The sequence below is a fragment of the Erpetoichthys calabaricus genome, chromosome 3, assembly GCF_900747795.2.
Source record: "Erpetoichthys calabaricus chromosome 3, fErpCal1.3, whole genome shotgun sequence".
Classification (NCBI taxonomy): domain Eukaryota; kingdom Metazoa; phylum Chordata; class Cladistia; order Polypteriformes; family Polypteridae; genus Erpetoichthys; species Erpetoichthys calabaricus.
The window spans coordinates 162,654,403-162,677,467 of record NC_041396.2 but is presented as its reverse complement, the minus strand read 5'-3'; the positions used below and the strand labels follow the sequence as shown (position 1 = coordinate 162,677,467).

The window sequence follows — 23,065 nt, the reverse complement described above, 5'->3', positions numbered from 1 at the left end:
CTAGCATAGATTTATTGGTTTTAAGTGACAAGTGTGTTAGTCAATCCTGTTTTGGTATGTGCTGCATGGCCTCCGTGGGGAAAAAACTTGAACCATACGTGCTGACAGGTGGTCAGTTTAATAATAATAATAATTCTTTATCTAATAAACAAGGGCAATGACCTTCAAGTCCCATTGCTACATTTAGGTTGCACATGTGTACATATCAAAGTGTGCTTGTGTATAGTTTCCCTGGCCAATTCTATTGCCCTTTCTATATACAGTACTGTATTTGAATATGAAAATTTCAATTTTCAAGTTAGTTTTGTTATGGATTAACATTTTGGCATGATATAAATTAGATATCATTAATTTCTATTTTAAAGCAATACCATTTTGTTTTTATTATGGGTGCCACTGTTTTGTGCACTCCAAAATCACGCTGAGTGGCATCATTGGAGTATTGTTATTTAAACAGGCATCTCAGTCCATTCACTGTGCAAGTCTGATTTCCGGTACTTCTAGTTTCATTTCCAAGCTTCTCAGGTCTCATATTATTTGGCAAGGAACTTACGACTATTTCCTGAGTTTGGTATCTGTCCAGGTTTTGAGTTTAGATGTTTCTTAGACCTGCTTTCCTGGTTTTTGATTATGCTCATCTCCTAACCTATTTATAATCCATCTCCTCCAAGTTCTGACGTTTTTCACCACTTGGCAGAACACAGCTGGTATACAGAACACAGCAGGGCCAATTGGACCAGCCCCTCAGCCAGAAGCAGCTTGCACCACCCTGCATAAAGACAGTTTCACATGCTACAAGAAGCAGCATTTTAGTATATAAGTAACTACATTGTGAAAATGATGGAAATTTGGGAAAAAATTGCTTAGCTGAGGGTGCTAAATTAAATTACCCTGAGAAGTTTATTAGCTATTTTGCTCACTGTCTTGTGGGTCTGTGCCCCAGTGGCGCTTAATGCAGCAACGGCACAGGTCATATTTCAATTGGAAACTTGAAATATTAAATGTCTGTCAGATTTTTGAAAAAAAAAAATAAAGTGTGAATGTACAATAGATGTGTAAGTCATGGATGTGATTGTTTTATTAAACATCTGCATAAAGCCAGTAGCAGGGAATAACTGAAAGACAACTTTGTTGTAAGTCCATGTAAATTTGTAAATACAAATATATATAAATTTCCTGCCTATCATAGATCAAAGTGAGCTTTGTACAATGAAACCAGCTGTGTTATTTCTGAAATCTTCTTCTTTGCAACTAATAATTCAGTAACATGTCGAATAGTTGTCTACAGGTCTTACCTGGAGTTTTGTTTAAATATACAGTGCATATACAGTATATATTATACAGTATGTATTTAGCTTTCTTGACACTGATTAGCAGAAAAAAGAGTCTTTCATGTCAAAGTGAGAACAGATCCCTGCAAAGTGGTTTAAATTAATTACAAATATTAAGCAGAAAATAATTGGCCACATAAGTAATTTATGTTTATAATTAATTTAGACCATTTTGCAGGGATCTGTTTTCACTTTAACATGAAAGACTCTTTTTCTGTTGATCAGTGTCAGAAAAGCCAAGTTAAATCTATTGCATTTCATTGTTGAGTATCAATGAAATGTGAAAACTTCCAAGGGGTCAATGCTTTTTATAGGCACAGTATCTCCATTTCTTTCCTGAAGTATATTTGAACTACAAATCACATTAATTATATTTTTATGTAGCCTTTTATAGCCAATGTAGTATAAAAGTACCTTACAAATAGCATTTCATTAAAAGACAACCAAAACATCCATCCATCCTTCTGTTCTGTAATCCTCTTTTTCTCTTACAGAGTCATAGGGTGCTGGAAACCTTTTGAGAAGCAATCCTGGACACTCCATCACAGGGCACATTGACACACAAACACTGCCACTCAGTTGTACCAAGTCAATTCAGACAGTAGAGATGCCATTTAATCTTTGAAATAGGGAAAGATAATGAAATTCTATTCTCAAAGAAAATCTGTACAACACTAGGAAAACATTCCACAAGCCACATGATCTGTGGTAGTAATGCTATTTGATGTGCAACCAATGATGTACATTTCTGGTGAACACTGTTTTATCTTTTGCTTATCATTTGAAAGAAGTAAGAACAGCAAAGTTATTGCTAAATATTAAAAAAATCTAAAAAACATGCACATAAGAAGATGAATATATATATATATATATATATATATATATATATATATATATATATATATATATATTTATATATATATATATATATATATATTTATATATATATATATATATATATATATATATATATATATATATATATATATATTATATATATATATATATATATTTATATTTATATATATAAATATAATAAATAAGTGTCCACAGTAAAGAAAATTCACGTTAAGAATAAGTTGCTTGCTGTGATGTGTAAATATTTGTTTTTTATTTATTAGACTTTGAAGCATCCACAAACTAGTTAAACAGGTAAGGCAGTGAGTTATAAGTATCATAAATAGATGGCCATCCACTGCTTGTAAAAAAAAAAAAGATACTCACTTCCAGTTTCCTTCTCATACTGTGCTTGATCTAAAGACTATCTATAATCTACATTACCTAAAATACTAAGTCAGGCGAAATGGCAGGATTAATTCTGTTTATGTATATTTTTGCGCTTTCAATTCTTACACAACCTAATTTGTGAAATAGTTCTCTCCACGGGGATCTTCATGGTCAACAAGAACCTGACATTTGTATTATTGGTAAAGGTTGCCATGCAACCTTTCGGAAAATGCAGCCACAGTTGTGCAATATAAAATCTGTTTTTATCAAGGACTGCTTTCTTATCATCAAGTTTAAAAATATACAGATCTTTAATGAATTCTAATTACCATGATAACATGTTTCTTTCCTTGGCAATATGTGGAAAAAAAAATTTCTTTCCATTGTAATACCTTTGCAGAATAAATGTTATGCTCACCATTTCCATTTTTAATAAGCTTTCTGTTTAGATTTTTTGTTTAATATATAACACATTAGCTACGTATGTGTATTAGGATTTGTTGTTGTGGAAAAGGGTTACCTTTCATACATTAAACTGTTGATAGGCTAGAATATTTCCATGCGAAATTTTGTTTTAATTGAATAGACAGGAAGTGTCAACATTGATAAACGTCTTTAATAAAACTTGGCTCATGTTAAACAGCATGTTTAACTGAATGGTGATCCTGATGCTAGGTCAGTAAAACCCTAAGTTAGAGATAAGGCACTGTGTCATTTTTTAACATTAAATCTTGCTTTGATGAAATGTTATTATAGTTCAAAATTAATTATACCTGTTTATGAAAATATCTGTAACATTTAGATTAGAGATAAACTGCTTTTAATGTATACCATTTCCCATTAACAAATATTTAAATGGATTCCTGTTTATATATTATTTTTCTTGCTTTAGCAAATATTGTAAGTTATATTAATGCATGTGCTGTCAAAACAAATATTATAAATGAATAATGATTATAAATAAACACAGACTATCATTCAACTTCTCCTGTAACTACATGCCCTGGTGAGGGCTGTAATGGCAACACTTTAAGCACAGTAGACCAGACATTTCTATCCTTGGTGAATTATTCCATCTCATTAATTTGCCTCTGTCTGGTATAATTCTTGTGATAACTGTTAAGGGCGATCCTCTCCAGATACCTAAACCTAACTAAGATTGTACTTCTTTAATTTTATCAACAGTGGCTCTAGATTAAAGTCCTCCCAGATTGTCTAGCCTTCCAACCCTGCAGAGGAGTTTTATTTCATTCACTTATTACTAATATCTCATTATACTAGTCACTATCCAAAGCTCCTGACCCTGCATGAAAACAGAATTATAGACTGATGGGTAAATCTTAACCTGCATGCAAACACATAGCTTCAAAATCAGCTCCACTGCTTGATGCCTCACCCACAAGTACAAGCCCTGCTGCACAGCTATATTTTTAAACTTTATGAGCAGCTCTACCTTTACTTATGAACAAGGTCCCACAGTAGTTTACATTTTCCATATCAGGAAGCAGTTCTCTCCTTAGAAGCAAGCTACTCTTTTCTGGAGAGCCATGACATTAGATTTGAAGGTGATGCCTGTATTACATTCAACTTCGTACTGCTTCAGTAGGCATCACAGAACACTATCAAATGAAGCAGCCAAGATGAAAGTATCAACTGATGAAAGCAGAGATGGCCCCTATTTTGAATTAGGTCCATTAGAGAGAGAGAGAGGGAGAGAAAGAGGTTAGGAGCACACACTGATACAGCGCATTGCCGCACCCACCACATGACAAACCAACTCAGGATCCCAGATTAGGTGAACTGAGTGCAGCCATGCAACGGGTGACACCTCAGCACCACACTAGTTCAGGTGGAGTGGAACAGTGTGAGGTTTGTATGGTGGCTGGAGTACCAATTCAACCACCAACCCCCAGGTTTTCCCCTGCAGATTGGAGGGCCTACTTGCAGGGTTGGATGCACATTACTCCATTAGAAATAACCTTCAAAAATGAATTGCAACTGGATTTGATTTGTTAATTGTTTAGATTATGGAGTCCATTCTGTAAGCATTGCAAATAAGTGAGGAAACAACCATGGATATGGCAAGACACTCACAGTGTGTTTTTATGATGCAAAGTAACACACAGTCACTTATACTATTTTTTCACACCAAGCCACTTTTCAGTCTCCATTTAACTTAGCATGACATTTTGTAAATGAAGGAGGAAGTCCAAGTTTAAAAGAAAAGAACATGCACGTAACAGGCTGTGACTTGTCCAGGATTCTGTCTTAGTTCCCAAGCTATCTGGTAGCAGTGCTAGCCACTGTGTCACTGCACTACTCACTTTGATATATTGGTCTTGATCATCATAAACAAGCATGAAGATAAGTCTCACCCTTGGTGCAGTTCAAGCCCACCTTAAGTTGTTTTCAGTTTACACCAAAAATGAAATTCAACTCTTAATTAGCAAATACTATACAACAATTACTGTGCATTCCTCTTCCTTTTTTAGAAATCCAACAAAGCACATGTAGACACTATTGGAAAACTCAATATCCAAAATTATCTGTGGTATGACAAAGCTGACATATTGACGTCAGGGAAGCACAGAATCTTAATTATTCCTCCTTATTGTGAGGTTCATCTGTCAATTGGAGTTGTCTCCATATAGCTCTAAACTGCAATATACAGTGGTGCCTTGGTTTGCGAGTGTAATTCGTTTCGGAAACATGCTTGTAATCCAAAGCACTAGTATATCAAAGCGAATTTCCCCATAAGAAATAATGCAAACTCAAATAATTCGTTCCACAACCCAAAACTATTCATATAAAAATGATTAATACAAAATATAAAGTAAAAATACATCAAACAAATGAACCTGCAGTTTACCTTTGAAAAGAATCGTGGCTGGTGTGAGGGAGACGAGAGAAACGAGAGGAGGAAGAGGGTTATTGTGTATAATGACATTCACTCTAACTGACAGAATCCCTGCTATCTGTTGGCTCACTGGAATCTTTTTCTTTTATTGGCGACTTGAACAAGGTACCTCTCCAATGACAGTTGCTCTTCCCTGAAAAGTCACTACACTTGGACACAAAATAAAAAAATGCTTTACACACTGTAAGGTTTCTAAACTCTTTTGGGATTCTCCCCAACGGGATGACCCGCAGAAGAGCGTCCCAAAGCAACCGCAGGCTTGCAGCACTGTAGCAGTTCAAAAGCGAATCCGAAAAGATTGCGGACATGCTATAAGCACCTGCTGTCAATGGGTGATACAAGGAACATTATAAATGCAGTACACAGAATTACTTGACCACTAACCTGGTCATGACCCTGCCTGACTGCTGTGTCTGTGTGTGAGTAGAGTGGTAGATCACGCTACAATAAATAAGTGTGCTATTCCTGTTTCAAGCTGAATAAAGCTGGTTTTGCTAAAGTACTGAGATTCAGCCTCATGTTTTTGGGTGCAGGACAGGGACTTATACGTTACAATACACACACACACACGTGGTCACAATGCTATAGTAAACAGTATACGCTTGTATAAATGTTGACTATATGAGTGAGGCACACCGACTGAGACCGAGCATGGGAGACGATTACCCACAACCCCACAGCGAGAAAGAGAAGAACCATCGGCTCTTTTGTGATCCTGTGACGCTCAGCAGACAAAGCGTATACGTACTACTCATACTGCAAGACCTCGCTCATTTATCAAGTTAAAATTTATTAAAAATTTTATTTCATCTTGCAAAACACTCACAGACTAAGTTACTCGCAATCCAAGGTTTTGCATTAGTTTTATGTAACTGAAACAACACCTTTTGGTTTCATTTGTTGAAAAGATGTACCACTTCAGTATGCTAATCTAGAGGTACATTGTTTGCTTCCATGTATTACTGAAATAACAGAGTAGCAAAGATACACTAACAATGTCTAGTGTCACCTGTGTTTTGTCATTTCTAGCAGATTTAATTTACCCTCAAAATCTTGCTTCTGTGATGCTTTTCAGTGTCTCGCATGATTGTGATCTTAGCTACTAAAAGGAATACAACTCCAGAAGATGCTTTTGTCTCTGTCATATCCGAAGAGGACATGTCTTACCAGGTATGGGAATTTCCCATAGTGCTTCCCATTCCTCATAATAATATTCCTTCCCATGGAATATTCAAAATATTCCTTGCCAGAAAATATTTGATGGTGGTGTAAAGTCTTTATTCATAGTCTCACCAAAATCTTAGGGATAGCCAAAGCTACCACCAAGAACCCCTTGCATTAAAGGTTTCCTTATTTAATTTGAAGTTTCACTTCAACTGATAACTTTGTCTTTTTAGTCACACTTCATTTCATGACACTGCTATAATGTGAGCATCAATTACCATTAATTATGTGAGAATTACCATTTGATTCTCCATAGCCATTATCTTTAAGAAGCCTAAATACTCTGAACAGTTCTTTGGAGACTCTGCCTCAACAACCTGCCTGAATGGCTAGTCCATCAGGTGGTAATTGACAAACACCTCCACAGGGCAGGCCCCATGGTGTTTCAAGGTGGAATCCCTTAGTTTATGGACAAACCATCATGAGAAACAAATTCTTGAATTACAATCCATCTATTAACTTCCCTTAGTTCAAATTCCCAAGTGTAATCTCAACACGGTATGTGGTATGTGCAGTCTTCCAGCATGCCATGGGCAATAGGTGAAAGATTAAATAGTTAATGCATATTAAAGGTTAAATTTAATAACTGAATTGCATTTTAAATGTATTTTTAAATTGAATATAATTATAACTAAGTGCCTAATGATTCCATTTAATTTAACCTACTAAGTTTGAGATTGAATTTCCACAGCAAGCAAACTTATAAATAGTAACAATATATTTTTATGCATACTCTCATTCTGATTTTACTGTTTTACTTTTTGTTCTCTGCTGTTTATTCATAAATTCATTCTTTATCCTACACTATATTATTTCTGTAGTTACCATTAGCATAATTTTTTACTTTGCTTTATTGTTTTTGTGTTGATAATATTTTATCTTTCTAATGAAATATTTTCTTAAAATGCTCCAGTACTAAATTCAGGAGACAGGCAGTAATCTTGATTGTATTTGTTAAATTGTTTAGATGTAGGCTATGTTTATTGCAGTAGACTAATTTATCAGCAAGAGTTTTCAATACTTACTGTCATCCTCATTCTAAGAAAAGTCAAATGCCTGTAGTGTAAGTATAAATTGTAAGCCACAATTTTACTGTTCTGATGAAAGGCTCAGGGGAGTTCAGCACTGCTTTCCACTTATTTTTGCTAAATGAATCTCACTGTAAGATAATTATTTTTTTGTTTATGCCTGGAGTCATTCTTTTTTGTTAACCAAAGCATTGCTGCCCTTTAATACGTATGTGACCAGTTCAAGGGTGCAAGCTACAGTATTTCAGTTCTCTGGCCATCCCAGGATAATTCCACCCTCAATTTAGTTTGCTTTTTGCTCAAAACACACACACTTCACAAGTGTTGTGTATACTTTAATATAATGGATACCTAGAATATTTTTTGTAGTGGTAATCATTTTTCTCTCATAGACATAAGCAGTTCATTGCCAGGGCAACTGGGAGTCTTCAGCCTACTCAGGCCCAAATAAGGCTCTGGATACACAGTTGGAAAACAATCCAAAAAAAGTCTCTAAGTATATGAAAAAAAAAAGAGGAACCGTAACAACTCTGGCTTTAAGATAATTTCAAACAAAGAATCTTTCATTAAGAAAGGATTTAATGAATAAATAGAAAAAGAAAGCACAAATGTTCAAAAGCGGAAAAATGTTAAAAAAAGGATTTGCTTAAAAGGCAATCCAAAACAAACCAGTGTAAACTGAGATCAAAAAGCAAAGCCAGAAAACAAGAGCAAAAATTCGGAAACCTGAAAAAGCAGTACTTACAGATACACAAAATAACAATAAAACAATGAATTGCTAAGGGACAGCTTATAGTTTATAGGGTAGGTTGATCCCTTAGCAGTGACATAATGGAGGTCCTACCTCTTGAGGTTCCACCGACAAAATTCAACAAACATCAGAGAACACATTGTAAATAGATAATAATAAATAAACAGAAGAATATTGACAAAATTTTAAATAAAGAAAGAAAAATGCACATAAACAAGGGGAAAAACACTGGCTAAAACCTAACACATTGAAGGTCAAGAGAAGGGAGGTCCATCAGTTCAAATTCATGACCACATTCATAACCAGGAGGATCTAACCAAAAAAAGAATGCACAGGAGTCATTAATTTATTATTTCAACAGATTTCAAATGCTGTCTAATGCACCTGGCCATCTTTTATAGTATGGTCACCATAATGTCATGGGTCATGAGCATCAGGTGCCTGGCAATCATGTAGCATCATATTTAAAAGCCACACCAAATGTTAGGGCTCATGAAAATTAGTAACACCAAATGGTGATAAAAGAATGTCATCAAAATAGCAGTAAAACTAAAAATAAATTACAAAACAAAAATGAAATACTATTTGAACAGACATGCTAGTAACAATCATGTTATTTTGGATAATGTCTGCCTTTGAACAATTTAAAATAAGTAGACAGATGACTAAGGTTTATGGCAAAAGGTCTAATAGTTCATGATGCATCTGTGGATTTTGTTCAAATAGAAGATGATTACCATAGCTCTGCCTAGTGAGAAATTGATTGAAAGTGCAAGAGTAATGCTTCAGATAATAAAAAACAAAATCTGTAGTGCCCAATGAATGAAGGATATCATTTGTATCTGTCAGATGTTAGGAAACCAAATGCTGGGCAGAACTGTGGAGGTGCAAATTCAGATATTATGCAATACAGAATAAACACATTATAACTCAATAATCTATTTACAGAATGGTTTCATGGATAATGTAGGGCATTTTGCCTTCTAGAATATCAATGATCCACCAGTTATTTATTCTGCTCTTTTCAAAGCCTGTAATTTAACCAATAGAGTCTTATTTTGATCAGCTTGAATTCAAATAAAGAACTCCAATTTGGCTCTTTTGTGCTGTATAGTGGCGGCAGTAACTCTTTCCTTAACCTATGATAGTTGCTGGCAGTGCATCCTTTAACCTATCCAGTTTTTTATCTCCCTGCATCCACCATATTTGTCTGTCTCATCTCCGGGGCTCTCGAGCAAACTAAGGACAGCTGCAGTTGGGTTTGTTTATAGTGCTGAGTCTCCTGAGTCATCAAGGCCTGAATCCTTTGATTAGTATATCTATAAAGTCTAATCTACAGGAAGTCTTTACACTTTGCAAATAATTCATCTTTCCATGTGCTATTGTTACCATGAAACTTTGGTATACAATATTCATTTAAATAAAATTGTGTGTTAGAAGAATTTTAATGTGTGTGTATAAGCAAAGGCTTTTGTAATGCTATAAACAATTTGATCTAATAGGAGAGAGAATCCTTGACTACAAAACGTAACAACAGAACTTCTCAAACCATTCCAGTTCAGTTCAGAGATAAAGGAAGCATCAGGTGCCAGGAAGAAAACCTCCATGGGCGATCTCTGTAATGAACTGAGGTTACAGAAATTTAGAGCTAATTTCTGTTTGGCTATCTGTACTCACTCCCTCCCTGGTCATCAGACTTTCCAAATCGCCTCAGCTGCTGTTTTATAAAGACCAAGGTATGGAGTAGCTTTGGAAATGACCTTTGTAATATACACTCTTCACTCCTAGCATCCCTCTTAAATTCATTTACAAAAATGTGTATTTCCATATATTTAAAAATATTAAGGGGCTGAGCATTCTGTTGCAGTTTAATTCTCTGCAGTGTCTTTCTTTTATTGCTGTTAATAATAGAAAAGATGTACTGGTAGCTTCCTATTTATTCTTCTCTTATACTGTTCATTCTATAGACCGCTTCACTAACAGAACACATGGTCTAAAATTTTCTCCTTTAAATGCATTTTTCAAACTAGTGTACTTTCTTGAAAAAAAATGTCAGTGATCTATTTGCATATTGTAGCATCAGATTCTCAAAATACATTCTTTACAGAAATGTTAAACAACATAAATTTTAAAAATTGTCCGATTTATTTTTACAAGAACTAAAAGTGCAATTTTTTAATGGAATTAAATATTAAGTAAATATGATTGGACTGGCATGTAAAATGCATAATATTAATTTGAAAAACTAAAAAAATCTTTTACTTTAATATTTTAACTTAAATTATTGGTCACTTATTTTTTAATGAATACTGACGTACCTTAACTGTTTAAACACCCCCAAAATGGTTTAGACCTGTCAGCCGGACTAATGAATAATACAAAATTTTAAAAAGCAGAATAAAATCGTATATTTATTCACTGTTATGATTACATTTCAGTTATTTGGCATTAAAATGCTGCATTACCTACATCAATACCAAGCTGTAATGTTTTCTTTTCTTTCCTCAAAGATAACCTATTTACTGCATTAAAGTAACACTTAACCCCTACCGCCTTGAACATCCCAATTCAATTGCATACAATTTAACAATTTTCAGATTTCAAATGACACCACATTCTACTTACTATGTTTTCCAATTTTATATTTCAGATTTTTTTTGTATATTTTTGTATCTTACAACTATTGCTATTGTAATTTGGGTACATGGTATAATTTTTTTACCAACTTATATATATTTTGCCCTCCAAAATGATAGAGTGGCCAAGTGTTTTCAATAATGAATATATATGCTATGGATACTTATTTGAAAACAGTAAAAGCAGACAAAAAGAATCCTGTTTTTTTGTACCACAGGAAAACGGTAAAATTAGGTGTATTACTAGTAGATATTCTATAACAATTTTTGTGGGTGATACTGACACTTTCACTGACACTTTTGTACTATTTGGAAGTTCATTCCAACACTAATGGAAATAAGAATAATATCCAAAGTGCATTTTTTGGTTAGAACATTGCTGAATTTTGCAAATAATTCTATTGTTACATGTGTGTATAGCATAACTCATTCTCCACACATTCTCCAGCTGTAAAGATTCTGAAAGAGAAATATCTGACCTTTATCTTGAGGAGTAGAACATAAATATTGAAGAAATGATGATTAAGTGATATCCAGTTAAATTAAAGTAGGAGAAAATGGCTAAAAATCATGCTGAGGTTAAAGGGTTAACTGGAATTTCTGCATTAAGGGCAGGTGGAGGCACTACTTCCATCCTCCAGCAGATGACACTGTTATGCACAAATTTAAAAAGCAGTAAATTTATCTCAGTAATATAATATATTGTTCAAATGTTTATAGCAAACTGAATTTATTTGTTGTAATCAAATGTTTCTAATTTCCAACATATACTTCTTTTCAAGAAAAATATTTGTTTTTTAAGTATGTGAAATTTTCTTTGTACCACTTGTTTCTGGATTGTAGAGACAGGTCCTCCAACTCTGCATATCTTTGCTTGTGTGCATGTAGGTACACAATGAACTTTTCAGTTCTGTCTTTGGGGCTTGAAGGCTGGAGTCATTTTATTTGACCCATTCACTGAATTTTTGAAATACAATTTAAAATGCACGGAATCTTTTTCCAAGCCTCCTTCCTTATGGCTGTAATGGTCTTTTGTCTTCCAATCTACTGCTTGCCCATTCATGCCACTGGCTTCACCTCACATTTCTCACTTGGAGTTAGAGGCAGTACAATCTGCACTCATTTTCTAAAACTCTCTGAGATGATCCACGCCAGGATCCTTCCTTGAAACTATTTTGTATGCCTGATAGGAAAGACAAATGAATTTTTATGAAAGGACCAAGAGAAGAGACAAAGTTGTTAAGCCAAGCAGAAGTCTAAACTGAAAAATCATAAAATCAATAAAATTAAAAATATAAAATAAATAAAAATAAACTGAAAAATCAGTCATATCTTTCACCAAAACCCTAAATTGAAAAAAAAAATTGTAGTGAGAAAATAAAAACTCAGAAGATCAAAAACAAAACAAAGCACACACCAACAAGAAAATCTTTATCCAATTACAGTACCGGGAACTGAGAAGGACAGCTGTGAGGGCTCTGAGGGCAGATGAGATGATGTTTGTCAGAGGAATCTGTGAGCAAGTGATACACCACATAAAGTCTAGTGACCCACATCCTGCTTACAGAAGGACTAAAGCATTACACACATCCGAATTTGTTCCTCGGAGAGTCACAGTCATGGTGCGAGATGGAACAGCCCTTACAGAGGACGCTTCATTTGAGACCCGCTGGGCTGGCTACTTTGAGAAGCTGTTTAAAGCTGGTCCTCCAGCTAGGATGTTGGACATCTTTGGGTCCACAGTTCTTGAGGCTGCTCTTCCAATTAGCTGTGAACCACCCAGTTTCACTGAGATTTATCTATAAAGGGAAGGGTGATCACCTGGATTGCAGCAACTACATGGGAATAACACTGCTCTCAATGTTGGGTAAGGTCCTTGCTAGAGGCAGAACCACTGTGTTGTTCCCATTTGAGTTTGTCAAAGGTGTATTCTTGCTCATGCTCTGTTCAATGCTTGTCTGGACTGGTTATTGGGCAGGGTTGTGGGGTCCAGTGACAGAGGGGCATCTGTTGGTGAAGAAAGATTCACTGATCTTGACTTTACCATCGATGATGTGATCTCCATGGAGTCAATGCAGGAGTCAATGCAATGCAGATTGGGGCTTTCCAGAGACTGAATGAGGAGTCTCAATGTCTAAGCTTGCAACTTTTCTGGATAAAATCCAAGATCCAGGCGTTTAATGATTTCTTGCACACAGCCATCAGCAAGGTGTCTGCCTGTGGAGAGAATGTCGACAGCGACATTCATGTCTCTATCTTCTATTGAAATCAGTTGACAGATTGAGAGAGCATGGGGGGTCATGAGGTTGCTGGAAAAGGGTTGTGGGGCACTCCTGATATCTCTGCAAAAGGACAAAGGTCCAAGTCTTTAGAGTTCGGGTGCTTCCTGTTTTGCTATATGGTTGTAAGACATGGACACAATCCAATGACCTGAGACGAAGACTGGACTCCTTCCATACTGTGTCTCTTCCGACAATCCTTGGGTACTGCTGATTTGACTTTGTGTCGAACAAGCAGTTTCTCACGGGGTCCCGAATGAGGCATATTACCTGCATTGCGAGAATCGCATCAGGCCAAGTGGACGTCCACGTAACACCTGGCTACGGCAGATAGATGGTTATTTCCGGGGGTGTGACTGGACCGCATGTCTGCCTGGGGGGTTTCAAACCGAGATCCCGAGCTGTTTCATCGTGTGATGGGTGCAGCAATGCCCTGTACCAGTGCATGCTCCCCAACCTAACCTGACAGAAAACAAGAAGTATGTGGTGCTTCCCTTTTTACTATTGACCTGATGACATCAAAGGTTGTGACCTCTAGTTATCTTGTGGTGGCAACAACAACAATGAATCATACAAAACAATAGCTTCCATGAAGGACAAAATGGTGTCAGAAAGGATGCAAAATATTTTAATACTCTTCTGATAAGCATTCAGAACTAAAAAAAAATCAAGAATAGATTTAGAAACTCAGAAAAAATTTAACTATGCGCAAAATGACCAATTAAAGGCTTGAAATTGTGGGTGGAAAATAAAAACAAATCCAATTCATAACACTGGTGTCCAGGTTCCTGAGCCAATAGATTTAAGCAGATTAATTGGTCTTGTAAGGGCTGCTGTTCAAGTGCTTTGGACATCTCACATAAACACACACACGCAGACCTTGCCTCTTCTGACAGGTCCATGTGGCTTCACTAGTGTTTTCATGCCACTGCTTAACGTCCATGGGCATCTACTTGGATCAGAGTCTAGCCTTCGCGTCTGCTGAGCAAGTGTCTGCAAGTGTTCTGGTTCTGGTTTTAAATGAAGGCTTTGAAGAATTGTTTCTCTTTTGGACTACCTTTTATTTTAATTACAATTCCCTGTTAAATTAAGTAAAATTCTATTATTTATTTAAAAGATTTAAATGTTTAATATTTTGCCTTAGAGAATGACAATCTAATTTAGCGTTAATTAATAGGTATTCTGGTAGAGAGACGGTTAATACTTAATTCTAATGATTACCAGGTTATGTACAGTAATTTAGAATATTAGATAATTTTGGCAAATTGAACTGCTTAATTCATTATGATTATTGCTAAATTAGTTTGGTTTGGTCTCAAGAGTTAAATGAGAGCCACCATCTTTTAGGAAGAATATTTATTTTGCTTTCTTGTTTCTGAAACTCTTGCCATTCAATTTTACCACTTATTTGCTTACTTATTTCTTTAAATAGCCATTGTTTAAGTCAAAGGTTCCCTTTATCGCAATTCAATAAATCTTCAAACTTTACATAATGTTTTAATTAAGTCACTTTTGAGATTCCAAAGAGTGGCTTGTGCTCTTGTTAAGCCTGGAGTTTCTTTTTCTATCTGAAGTTTCATCAGTATCATCAGACATATCTTTAGAGATTTAAAAAATTGATTCTATATATAAGGACTTCTTTTCTATTAATTATACAGTATGTCTATTTTATGTACGGTAACTACTGTATTGATTTATTTTTTCTATATGTAATTTATTCATTATTACCTTATTTACGTTTGTTTTCTTTTCTTATATCTATTTCTTTGACATCTTGTAAAGCACTTTGAGTTACATCCTATCTATGGCAATGTGCTATAGAAATAAATGTTGCCTAAGCCCGTTATTTTTGGTGCTGTTTGATGCACAGTGTGTTGCATTTTGTATCTGATGGGGTAGCTTTCCAACTTGCCCACTTTAAAATACTGAAATACATTCCCAAACTCACCTTCCCTCCCCATCTCTAGCCTCCTTTCCACCAGATAAGCCACTACCCAGCTTATTTCACAAATCTAAACTCATTGTGGCTGTAGGCTCAAGAAGGGTTTAATCCCTATCCACAAGTCATTTAACATGGATATAGGGTGGCTTAAAGCTACTTTTATCTGTTTTTGGTGTCCCTGTCCTCTTGAGTGTTCATGGCCATGTTGGTGCTGGGTAGAATGGGTGTGCAGTATCAAAAAAGGGGGTAAATACACTACAATACACAGAACAGAACATAAGTAATCCTCAATACAATACAACAGTGCAACAGAAATATTACAAGTACAGAGAGGAATTCAACAGTAGATGATATCACATTATACGATCTGGATTTGTTCAGAGTCCCGGAGACCTCAGCCATCAAGCTGCCTCCCCCTATTGGCCATTCTACAGGCCAGCCAATCTAATGAAAGGACCCCTCTATCCGATGATTCCTGCGATCCTCCATCAGAGATGACTCTACTGTAGGCAGGCAAAACAACTTGGCAGTAGGGCAGTAGTACCGAGAAGAGAAACACAATAGGTGAGGGTTATTAACAAATTAAAACTATCATATTACTTATGTTTTAGAGCTAATGACTAACAACATAGATGCAGTCTGTATAGTTAAACAGTAGCTCTAGTCAGGATATGCTAACTGAAGTAGTGAGTCTGCAGCTGGGATTTGAAAGCTGAGACCAAAGGGGCATCTCTTATAGTAGCAGGCAGACCATTCCACAGTTTAGGGGCCCTGTAACTGAAAGATTGACCTCCCACTGTTATTTTATTAATCGGCAAACCGGCATCTTCAGATCTTACTGTGCGCTCTGGTTTGTAAGTCATGATAAGTTCAGATAAGTAAGCCGGACCTTGACCATTTAAGGCTTTATATGTTAAAAGGAGGATTTTGAAATCTTTCCTAAACTTACCTGTGAGCCAGTATAAGGATTTAATAACTGGAGTTATGTGTTCGTATTTCTTGTTCTTGTAATAATTCTTGCAGCAGCATTTTGGAATGACTGGAAGCTATATAAAGAACAGTTTGATCATCCAGTGAACACCAAATTCCAGTAGTCTATCCCTGCCTACCCTGTAGTACCCTCAGGTTCCTTAGCCTTTATTTATGATGGGGCATCCAGTGACCCCAGTAGTGCTTTCCCATGTGCAGTCTCTGTCAGTATTTCCTTATCTATACTTCTTAGGGGCTTTCTAGACTCTGCCCTTGCCCTGTACTATCCTTTCCAGCCAGAAAATAATTTGGCTACCTACCCATTAACATAGACTGTATCTTGAGCAGCAATCATTAAAAAAATTCTATAAATGTAGTTCTGCAATTACATTGATGACTGTGGCTAATGTAGTGCAGGCTTTTTAGTAAAATGGCTGTATCATAAAATGAATTAGTCCATGCATGTTGTTAAATATGTAACAAAAATAATAATTTTTAAAAATATCTCAAGTACATTTCTTATAATTAATAACAATATAAACAATAAACATGTGCAACATGTTGGTGTTAATCTGTTGAAGGTTTACCGTAACTCGTTAATTAACTTTTAAAGTCAAATAAACCTAGCTATATATATATATATATATATATATATATATATCTATAATAATAAAAGGCAAAGCCCTCACTGACTGACTGACTGACTCACTGACTGACTGACTCACTCATCACTAATTCTCCAACTTCCCGTGTAGGTGGAAGGCTGAAATTTGGCAGGCTCATTCCTTACAGCTTACTTACAAAAGTTAGGCAGGTTTCATTTCGAAATTCAAAGCGTAATGGTCATAACTGGAACATATTTTTTGTCCATACACTGTAATGGAGGAGGCGGAGTCACGTATTGCGTCATCACGCCTCCTATGTAATCACGTGAACTAAAAACAAGGAAGAGATTTACAGCACGAGTCACATGCGGGAACGAAGGTAAATGACGTTAATTTTTGACTGTCTTTTAATACTGTGTAAGCATACATATTAACACATGTGCAATTAAACGTGTGCATTTACGGGGTGATTTCTCAGGCTTAAAAGCTCACCTTTTATCAAACGCGGGAAGAAAGGTAACTGACGTTGTTCACTGTCTTTTAATACTGTGTAACCATACATATTAACACATGTGCAATTAAACGTGTGCATTTACGGGCTGATTTCTCAGGCTTAAAAGCTCGCCTTTTACTAAAAAGGTAAATGCAAAACTATTTTCAATCAGTTTATTGAAACGCTCCCGTTAAGGATTGCAATAACATATTCGCGAGATAAAAGAACGAAGTAGGGGGAAATGGAGGAAGAGCCGCGAACAGCTAAGAGCAAAAAATTAATTAAACAATTGAGAACGGAGCGAGTTAAGCATACAAGCATGTTCATAAGGGAAAGAAAGCACGGTGTAAAACGTAAGTTTAAATTAAGTTTATAGAAACGCTCCCGCTGCGGATTGCAATAACATATTCGCGAGATAAAACTTTAATGAGAACACACGAGGTATAAACGAACCACACGCCGTGGCGCAACGTTAGGGGCAACAGTTTCAACCATTCTATGATCTGCTTCTCGCAACTGAAAGACGGCACATGGCGGATGTTAGCCGACTTGCTGACCGCAACATTAGGGGCTTCAAATATGGCGCTGACGCCACATCTCAGTGCCAACACTTTGCAGACTGTACTTAAAAGACACGCCCTCCTCACTGGACAGTTAAAAACACCAATCAAACTAACGATGACATCAAGTATTACCCAGTCAAAAGTAGGAAAGGAGGCATCTTCATAAAATGCGTGTGGGATGATTTGCATGAGACGCTGCTTTAAAAAAAAAATGATAAAAAAAATACGGGATGCGCTGACTTTGCTGGCATCATTTCCGAAGCCGGCCCCTTTGCTGACGTCACTGCCGAAAATGGCCCCTTTGCTGACATCACTTCTGGTTCCGGCCCTTTTGATGACGTCAGTTCCTCTACGGGCCTTTAAAGCCTCCATCTTGGTTTATTGTGATCAGTTCTGTTTTGGACTCTATTCTATGCACATCGTGCTTCATAAACTTAACTTTTGCAGCCGGAAAAAACAATATACGGGTGGCTGCCCCAAATCTTCATGATGTCTGTGTTGCATTAATATATATATATATATATATATATATATATATATATATATATATTAGAAGGAAATGAGAAATTGACAGGTGGATCATAGCAGCATCTGTAGTCATGGTGAAGAGAGAGCTGAGCCGAAAGGCAAAGCTCTCTTTACTGGTTGATCTGGATATCCACCATCACTTATGATCACAAGCTATAGTAGATCGTAACTAAAAGGTGCAGAAGTGAGTTTCCTTTAGAGGGTGTGTGGTTCAGCCTTAGATATAGAGTGAAGAGTGCAGACATTTGGGGGGAGTTCAAAATAGAGTTGCTTCTCCTCTGCATTTAAAAGAGCCAGTTGAGGTGGTTTGGTCATCTGATTAGGATGCCTCCCAGAGGAGGTGACTCAGACATGTCCAACTGGGAGGAGACCCCAGGACAGACCCAGGACATCTTGGGGAGATTATATCTTTCAGCTGGCCTAGGAATGCTTTCAGTATCCCCCTGCAGGAGGTAGTGGGGAAAAGGGATGTCTGGGTGTCTTTGCATAGACTGCTGCCCCTGTAACCTGGATCAAGACAGGCATCAGGAAATGGATGGACGGATGAATAGATGAATGATCCTTAAAGTTTTACTGCTTAGTTAGATAAAGTATTGTGAAATTTTATAATGTTTCAACAATTGCTTTGTTTTTTGATAAATCATTACTGAATGCACTAATTATTTTTCAAAACATGTATAAATAAAAAAGTAAAAAGGCACTGTATGCGTATAATAACTCATGGAACATAGCTGGTAAGGTTTTTTTAAAACTTATTTTACATATTATTTCAGGGTTTTAAAAGTAAATTGGTATTTCTTTAATCTTTTCAGGCAAATACAACACAGGAGCCATCAGATTGATGAAGCAATGAAAATCACCAGGACTACAATTCTTGGCATTGGATGTCTTTTTAGAATGGCCTGATGGAAACAGAAAACCTTCTAGTGGATTACTCTGGAACAATGAATTTCTCAAACTGCACACTTGAATCCAGCTTTTCTTTACACTCAAAGTCAATCACAGAGAAAATGCTGCTAGCTCTTACATTAGGAATAATTATGTTTTTCACCACACTTTTAAACAGTGCTGTAATAACAGCAATTTGTATTACCAAGAAATTGCACCAGCCTGCCAATTACTTGATCTGCTCTTTGGCTGTGACTGACTTTCTGGTTGCCATTCTGGTTATGCCCTTAAGCATTATGTACATCATTATGGAAACATGGTCTCTGGGTTATGTGATTTGTGAAGCATGGCTTAGTCTTGATATGACATGCTGTACATGCTCGATTCTTCACTTGTGTGCTATTGCTCTAGACAGATATTGGGCCATCACAAATGCAATTGAATATGCCAGAAAGAGAACTGTGAAACGAGCAGCAGTCATGATCATGACAGTTTGGACCATATCGATATTTATTTCAGTGCCACCTTTGTTTTGGAGACACACTAATGCAGAGAGCAATTTTTCCCAATGTATAATTGAACATGACCACATTGTTTATACAATTTATTCAACATTTGGGGCATTTTATATCCCTCTGACGTTAATTTTAATACTGTATTATAGGATTTATCATGCCGCGAAAAGCCTGTACCAGAAGCGTGGATCCAGTAGACACCTCAGCAACAGAAGCAACGATAGTCAAAACTCCTACACACACTGTAAGCTGACCCAGACGTTCTGCGTCACTGACATCTCCACATCAGATCCCACTATGGGCTTTGACAAAATGAATGTCAACATTCGAATCCCTCCGTTTGAGACTGAGATGGATAACGCATGTGACAAGAACCAGATCTCCAGCTCAAGGGAAAGAAAAGCAGCCCGTATCCTGGGGCTTATCTTGGGTGCCTTTGTAGTGTGCTGGATGCCATTCTTCATGAAGGAGCTATTTGTTGGACTGCAGATTCTGACAGCCTCTCCTAGAGTCTCTGATTTCCTCACTTGGCTTGGATATACCAACTCTCTCATTAATCCATTGCTCTATACAAGCTTTAATGAAGACTTCAAAGTAGCTTTTAAAAGACTAGTGAAATGCAAAGACCATTTGTAAATTCTGTAGAGGCTTTCAAGTTTTTTTTTGTTTTTTTTTTTTTAATTTTTCTTTTTTCAAGCGATCTGCAGCTGGAATGTTCCATAAAATAGAAATTGGAAATTATCAGTGTTCAAAATAAAGGAAAAAAATAACATGAGCTATATTTTTGTTTCTTATGTTTTATATCGATGTTACAAAAGTGATACTTACAGTGTTGGTTGCTTAGTGACACCTGATAGAAATTACCGTCTGCATTTTTTTGATATTAGTCCTCATTGTTTCAAAAACATCTGTATTGTAAGAGGGGCAGGCACTTTAATAAAATATATATATATATATTAAAAAAAAATTAAGTGAAACAACAAAACATGGAACTGGGGGAGTGCTTTGGAATTCAACACCACAAATGCTTGACACCTAAAAAGACTTGAGTCATTGTGCAAATAAGAGTGTTCATTTGTTCCCAATGTTAAAGGTCAGAAATAAGTTTTTATCACAATGTATCTTACTGTACATTTCTTTTTGGGATACAGTGGAATTAAATATTATTTTTTTCAGACAAAATTGCATAATTGTTGGCATTTGTCCACCTCCACAATAAATATTTAATACATGTATTTTTATGAATAGATGAGGTAAAATTGGTCAATATTCATTTAGAATAGCTTGCGTATTGGTGAAGGTGGTGTGTTTCAGCTCCAGTGACTGAGGTTTGCACATGATCCCCTTGTCAATGTAGGTTTTCTCTAAGTTAAATCTTAAGAACCAAAAACATGAAGGTTAGGCTGATGATTTACTCCTAATGAGCTGTTTACGTGTATTTGAATAAGTGGGCTAAAGCAATGGGTGGTTGAACTTAATAGAAACAATCATCCCAAAATTATTGAAATGCCTTATATAAGACAAAAACAGCTTAAATTAATTGTATTTTACAACCAACAATCGTTAATAAAGTGATGTCATTAGCATAACCATTAGTCTTTTATTTTTGTATAGTGTTCCCCAGTAAGAGAGAATAAGAAAAATGATCTCCAGACCAAAGCCTCAGATAATCGATATTTAATCTCTATTACTAATGATACAAATGAAGATGGAATGCAGCATGTTTAATATTTGGAGCAACTGACTGATAGCTGCTGAGGTGGTAGAGAAATATAGAAGAGGTTTACTGCAAAGTGAGGTAAGTGATAAATAACCAGGAAAAGAAAGCAACATGAGTTTACCTCAAGTACTGTATATTTTGATGACTAAAGTCTGCAAAATCATTATCTGACTCTTTAAGCTGCCTCCAATGCGCACACATGTGACAGGACCCAAAGGTTCAGATCAGTCGGGTCAGGTGTTCTGAACTATGAGGTCATGAACCTGGGAGAGAACATCGGCGTTGACCTGAACAGAGCCCCGACGATGAAGGACTTTACACTGAAAAGGTTGCAGAACAAATTATTCTCTATAGAATGAGCGCATTAGACATGAAGACTGCCATTCATCACAGGAGGTATATTCAGTAAGTTTTAAGGCGTTTGTTTTCAGGTTTTGTATTCTCCCCCTTCATCTTCATCTTAAAGCACAAGAACAAGTTAGGAATTTTTTGAATTTCATTAAAAATGTTTCATTTTAGAAGGCACTTTCATGTGGCAGATCAATATATGCCACAATTGTAAAGAAGTAAGTTTAACAGCATTTGCGTTTATATCATTGTGGTGGTGCAGGATGCATAAACCTGACAATGAAGGGTTGCATCTTAATAACCAAACCGCAATGCATCATGTTACAATTGAAAATAATTTAAAAAAAATGTAATAATAACAATATGCAAGCTTTATAAAATATAAGAAAAATATGTTAAAGGAAAGAAAAATGTATATACAAAGATAATAATATGCAGACAAAACCAGAAATCATAAGAGGTATTGGATTGCCTGTTGGGTTGTTCAATTAAAGTATATATGAGGGGCACCTCTCATCAGACGTTCAGACCTTGTGATGTCCCCCTATGACTCCCCTCAGGAATGGTTTCATTAGTCCCACTTTCTATAATCAGAAGATTATTAAATTTTAGACCAGAGCTCAGTATATGTTCTGGTATACAGATGATGAGGTTGTATGGAAAACGGGAGTAGGAATTGTGCTGAGTGGCCTTTAAAAAGAGTATTACGAGTGATAGAAGAATGGCTTCTAGTTTGGGGTTTTCAAATCTCTATGCATAACATCCATTTTTACTGTGAAAAAGTGAATGTTGAATGTTTGTCCTCCTTTAGGCTGGCAGTAACTACAGTACTATATAAAAAATAAGTTTTTAAATATCTGGGTCCATACTGTAATATACAGTAAGACTGACTAGTTGGTGTTGTATGATGGTATGTAGGGAGCATTTACAAGTCTCTGGTAAGGTGACATCTCCACTTTAAATGCCTGAGACATTACAGCCACTAACTCCTCCTTTTTTTCAACCCACAGACTGGAGGATGAGTCCAGAGACGACTTCTAACGTTACTTCCAGGTTTCGCCCAAAGGTCCTGCCTCTTCTACTCTGCGACCAATATAAAGA

The 23,065-nt window shown here is 36.1% G+C and overlaps 1 protein-coding gene across 3 annotated transcripts in view; it reads left to right on the top strand.

The window, feature by feature from the left end:
* Positions 1–20,819, top strand: part of LOC114648444 (5-hydroxytryptamine receptor 1E) — a 136,476-nt gene extending 115,657 nt beyond the window's left edge. For all 3 annotated transcript variants that reach the window (XM_028797474.2, XM_051925282.1, XM_051925281.1), the window contains one exon: positions 19,306–20,819. In XM_028797474.2, the coding sequence (XP_028653307.1) occupies positions 19,399–20,532 (1,134 nt within the window). In that variant the 5' untranslated portion in view covers positions 19,306–19,398 and the 3' untranslated portion in view covers positions 20,533–20,819. The remainder of the gene's footprint in view (positions 1–19,305) is intronic.
* The last annotated feature ends 2,246 nt before the right edge of the window (positions 20,820–23,065 follow it).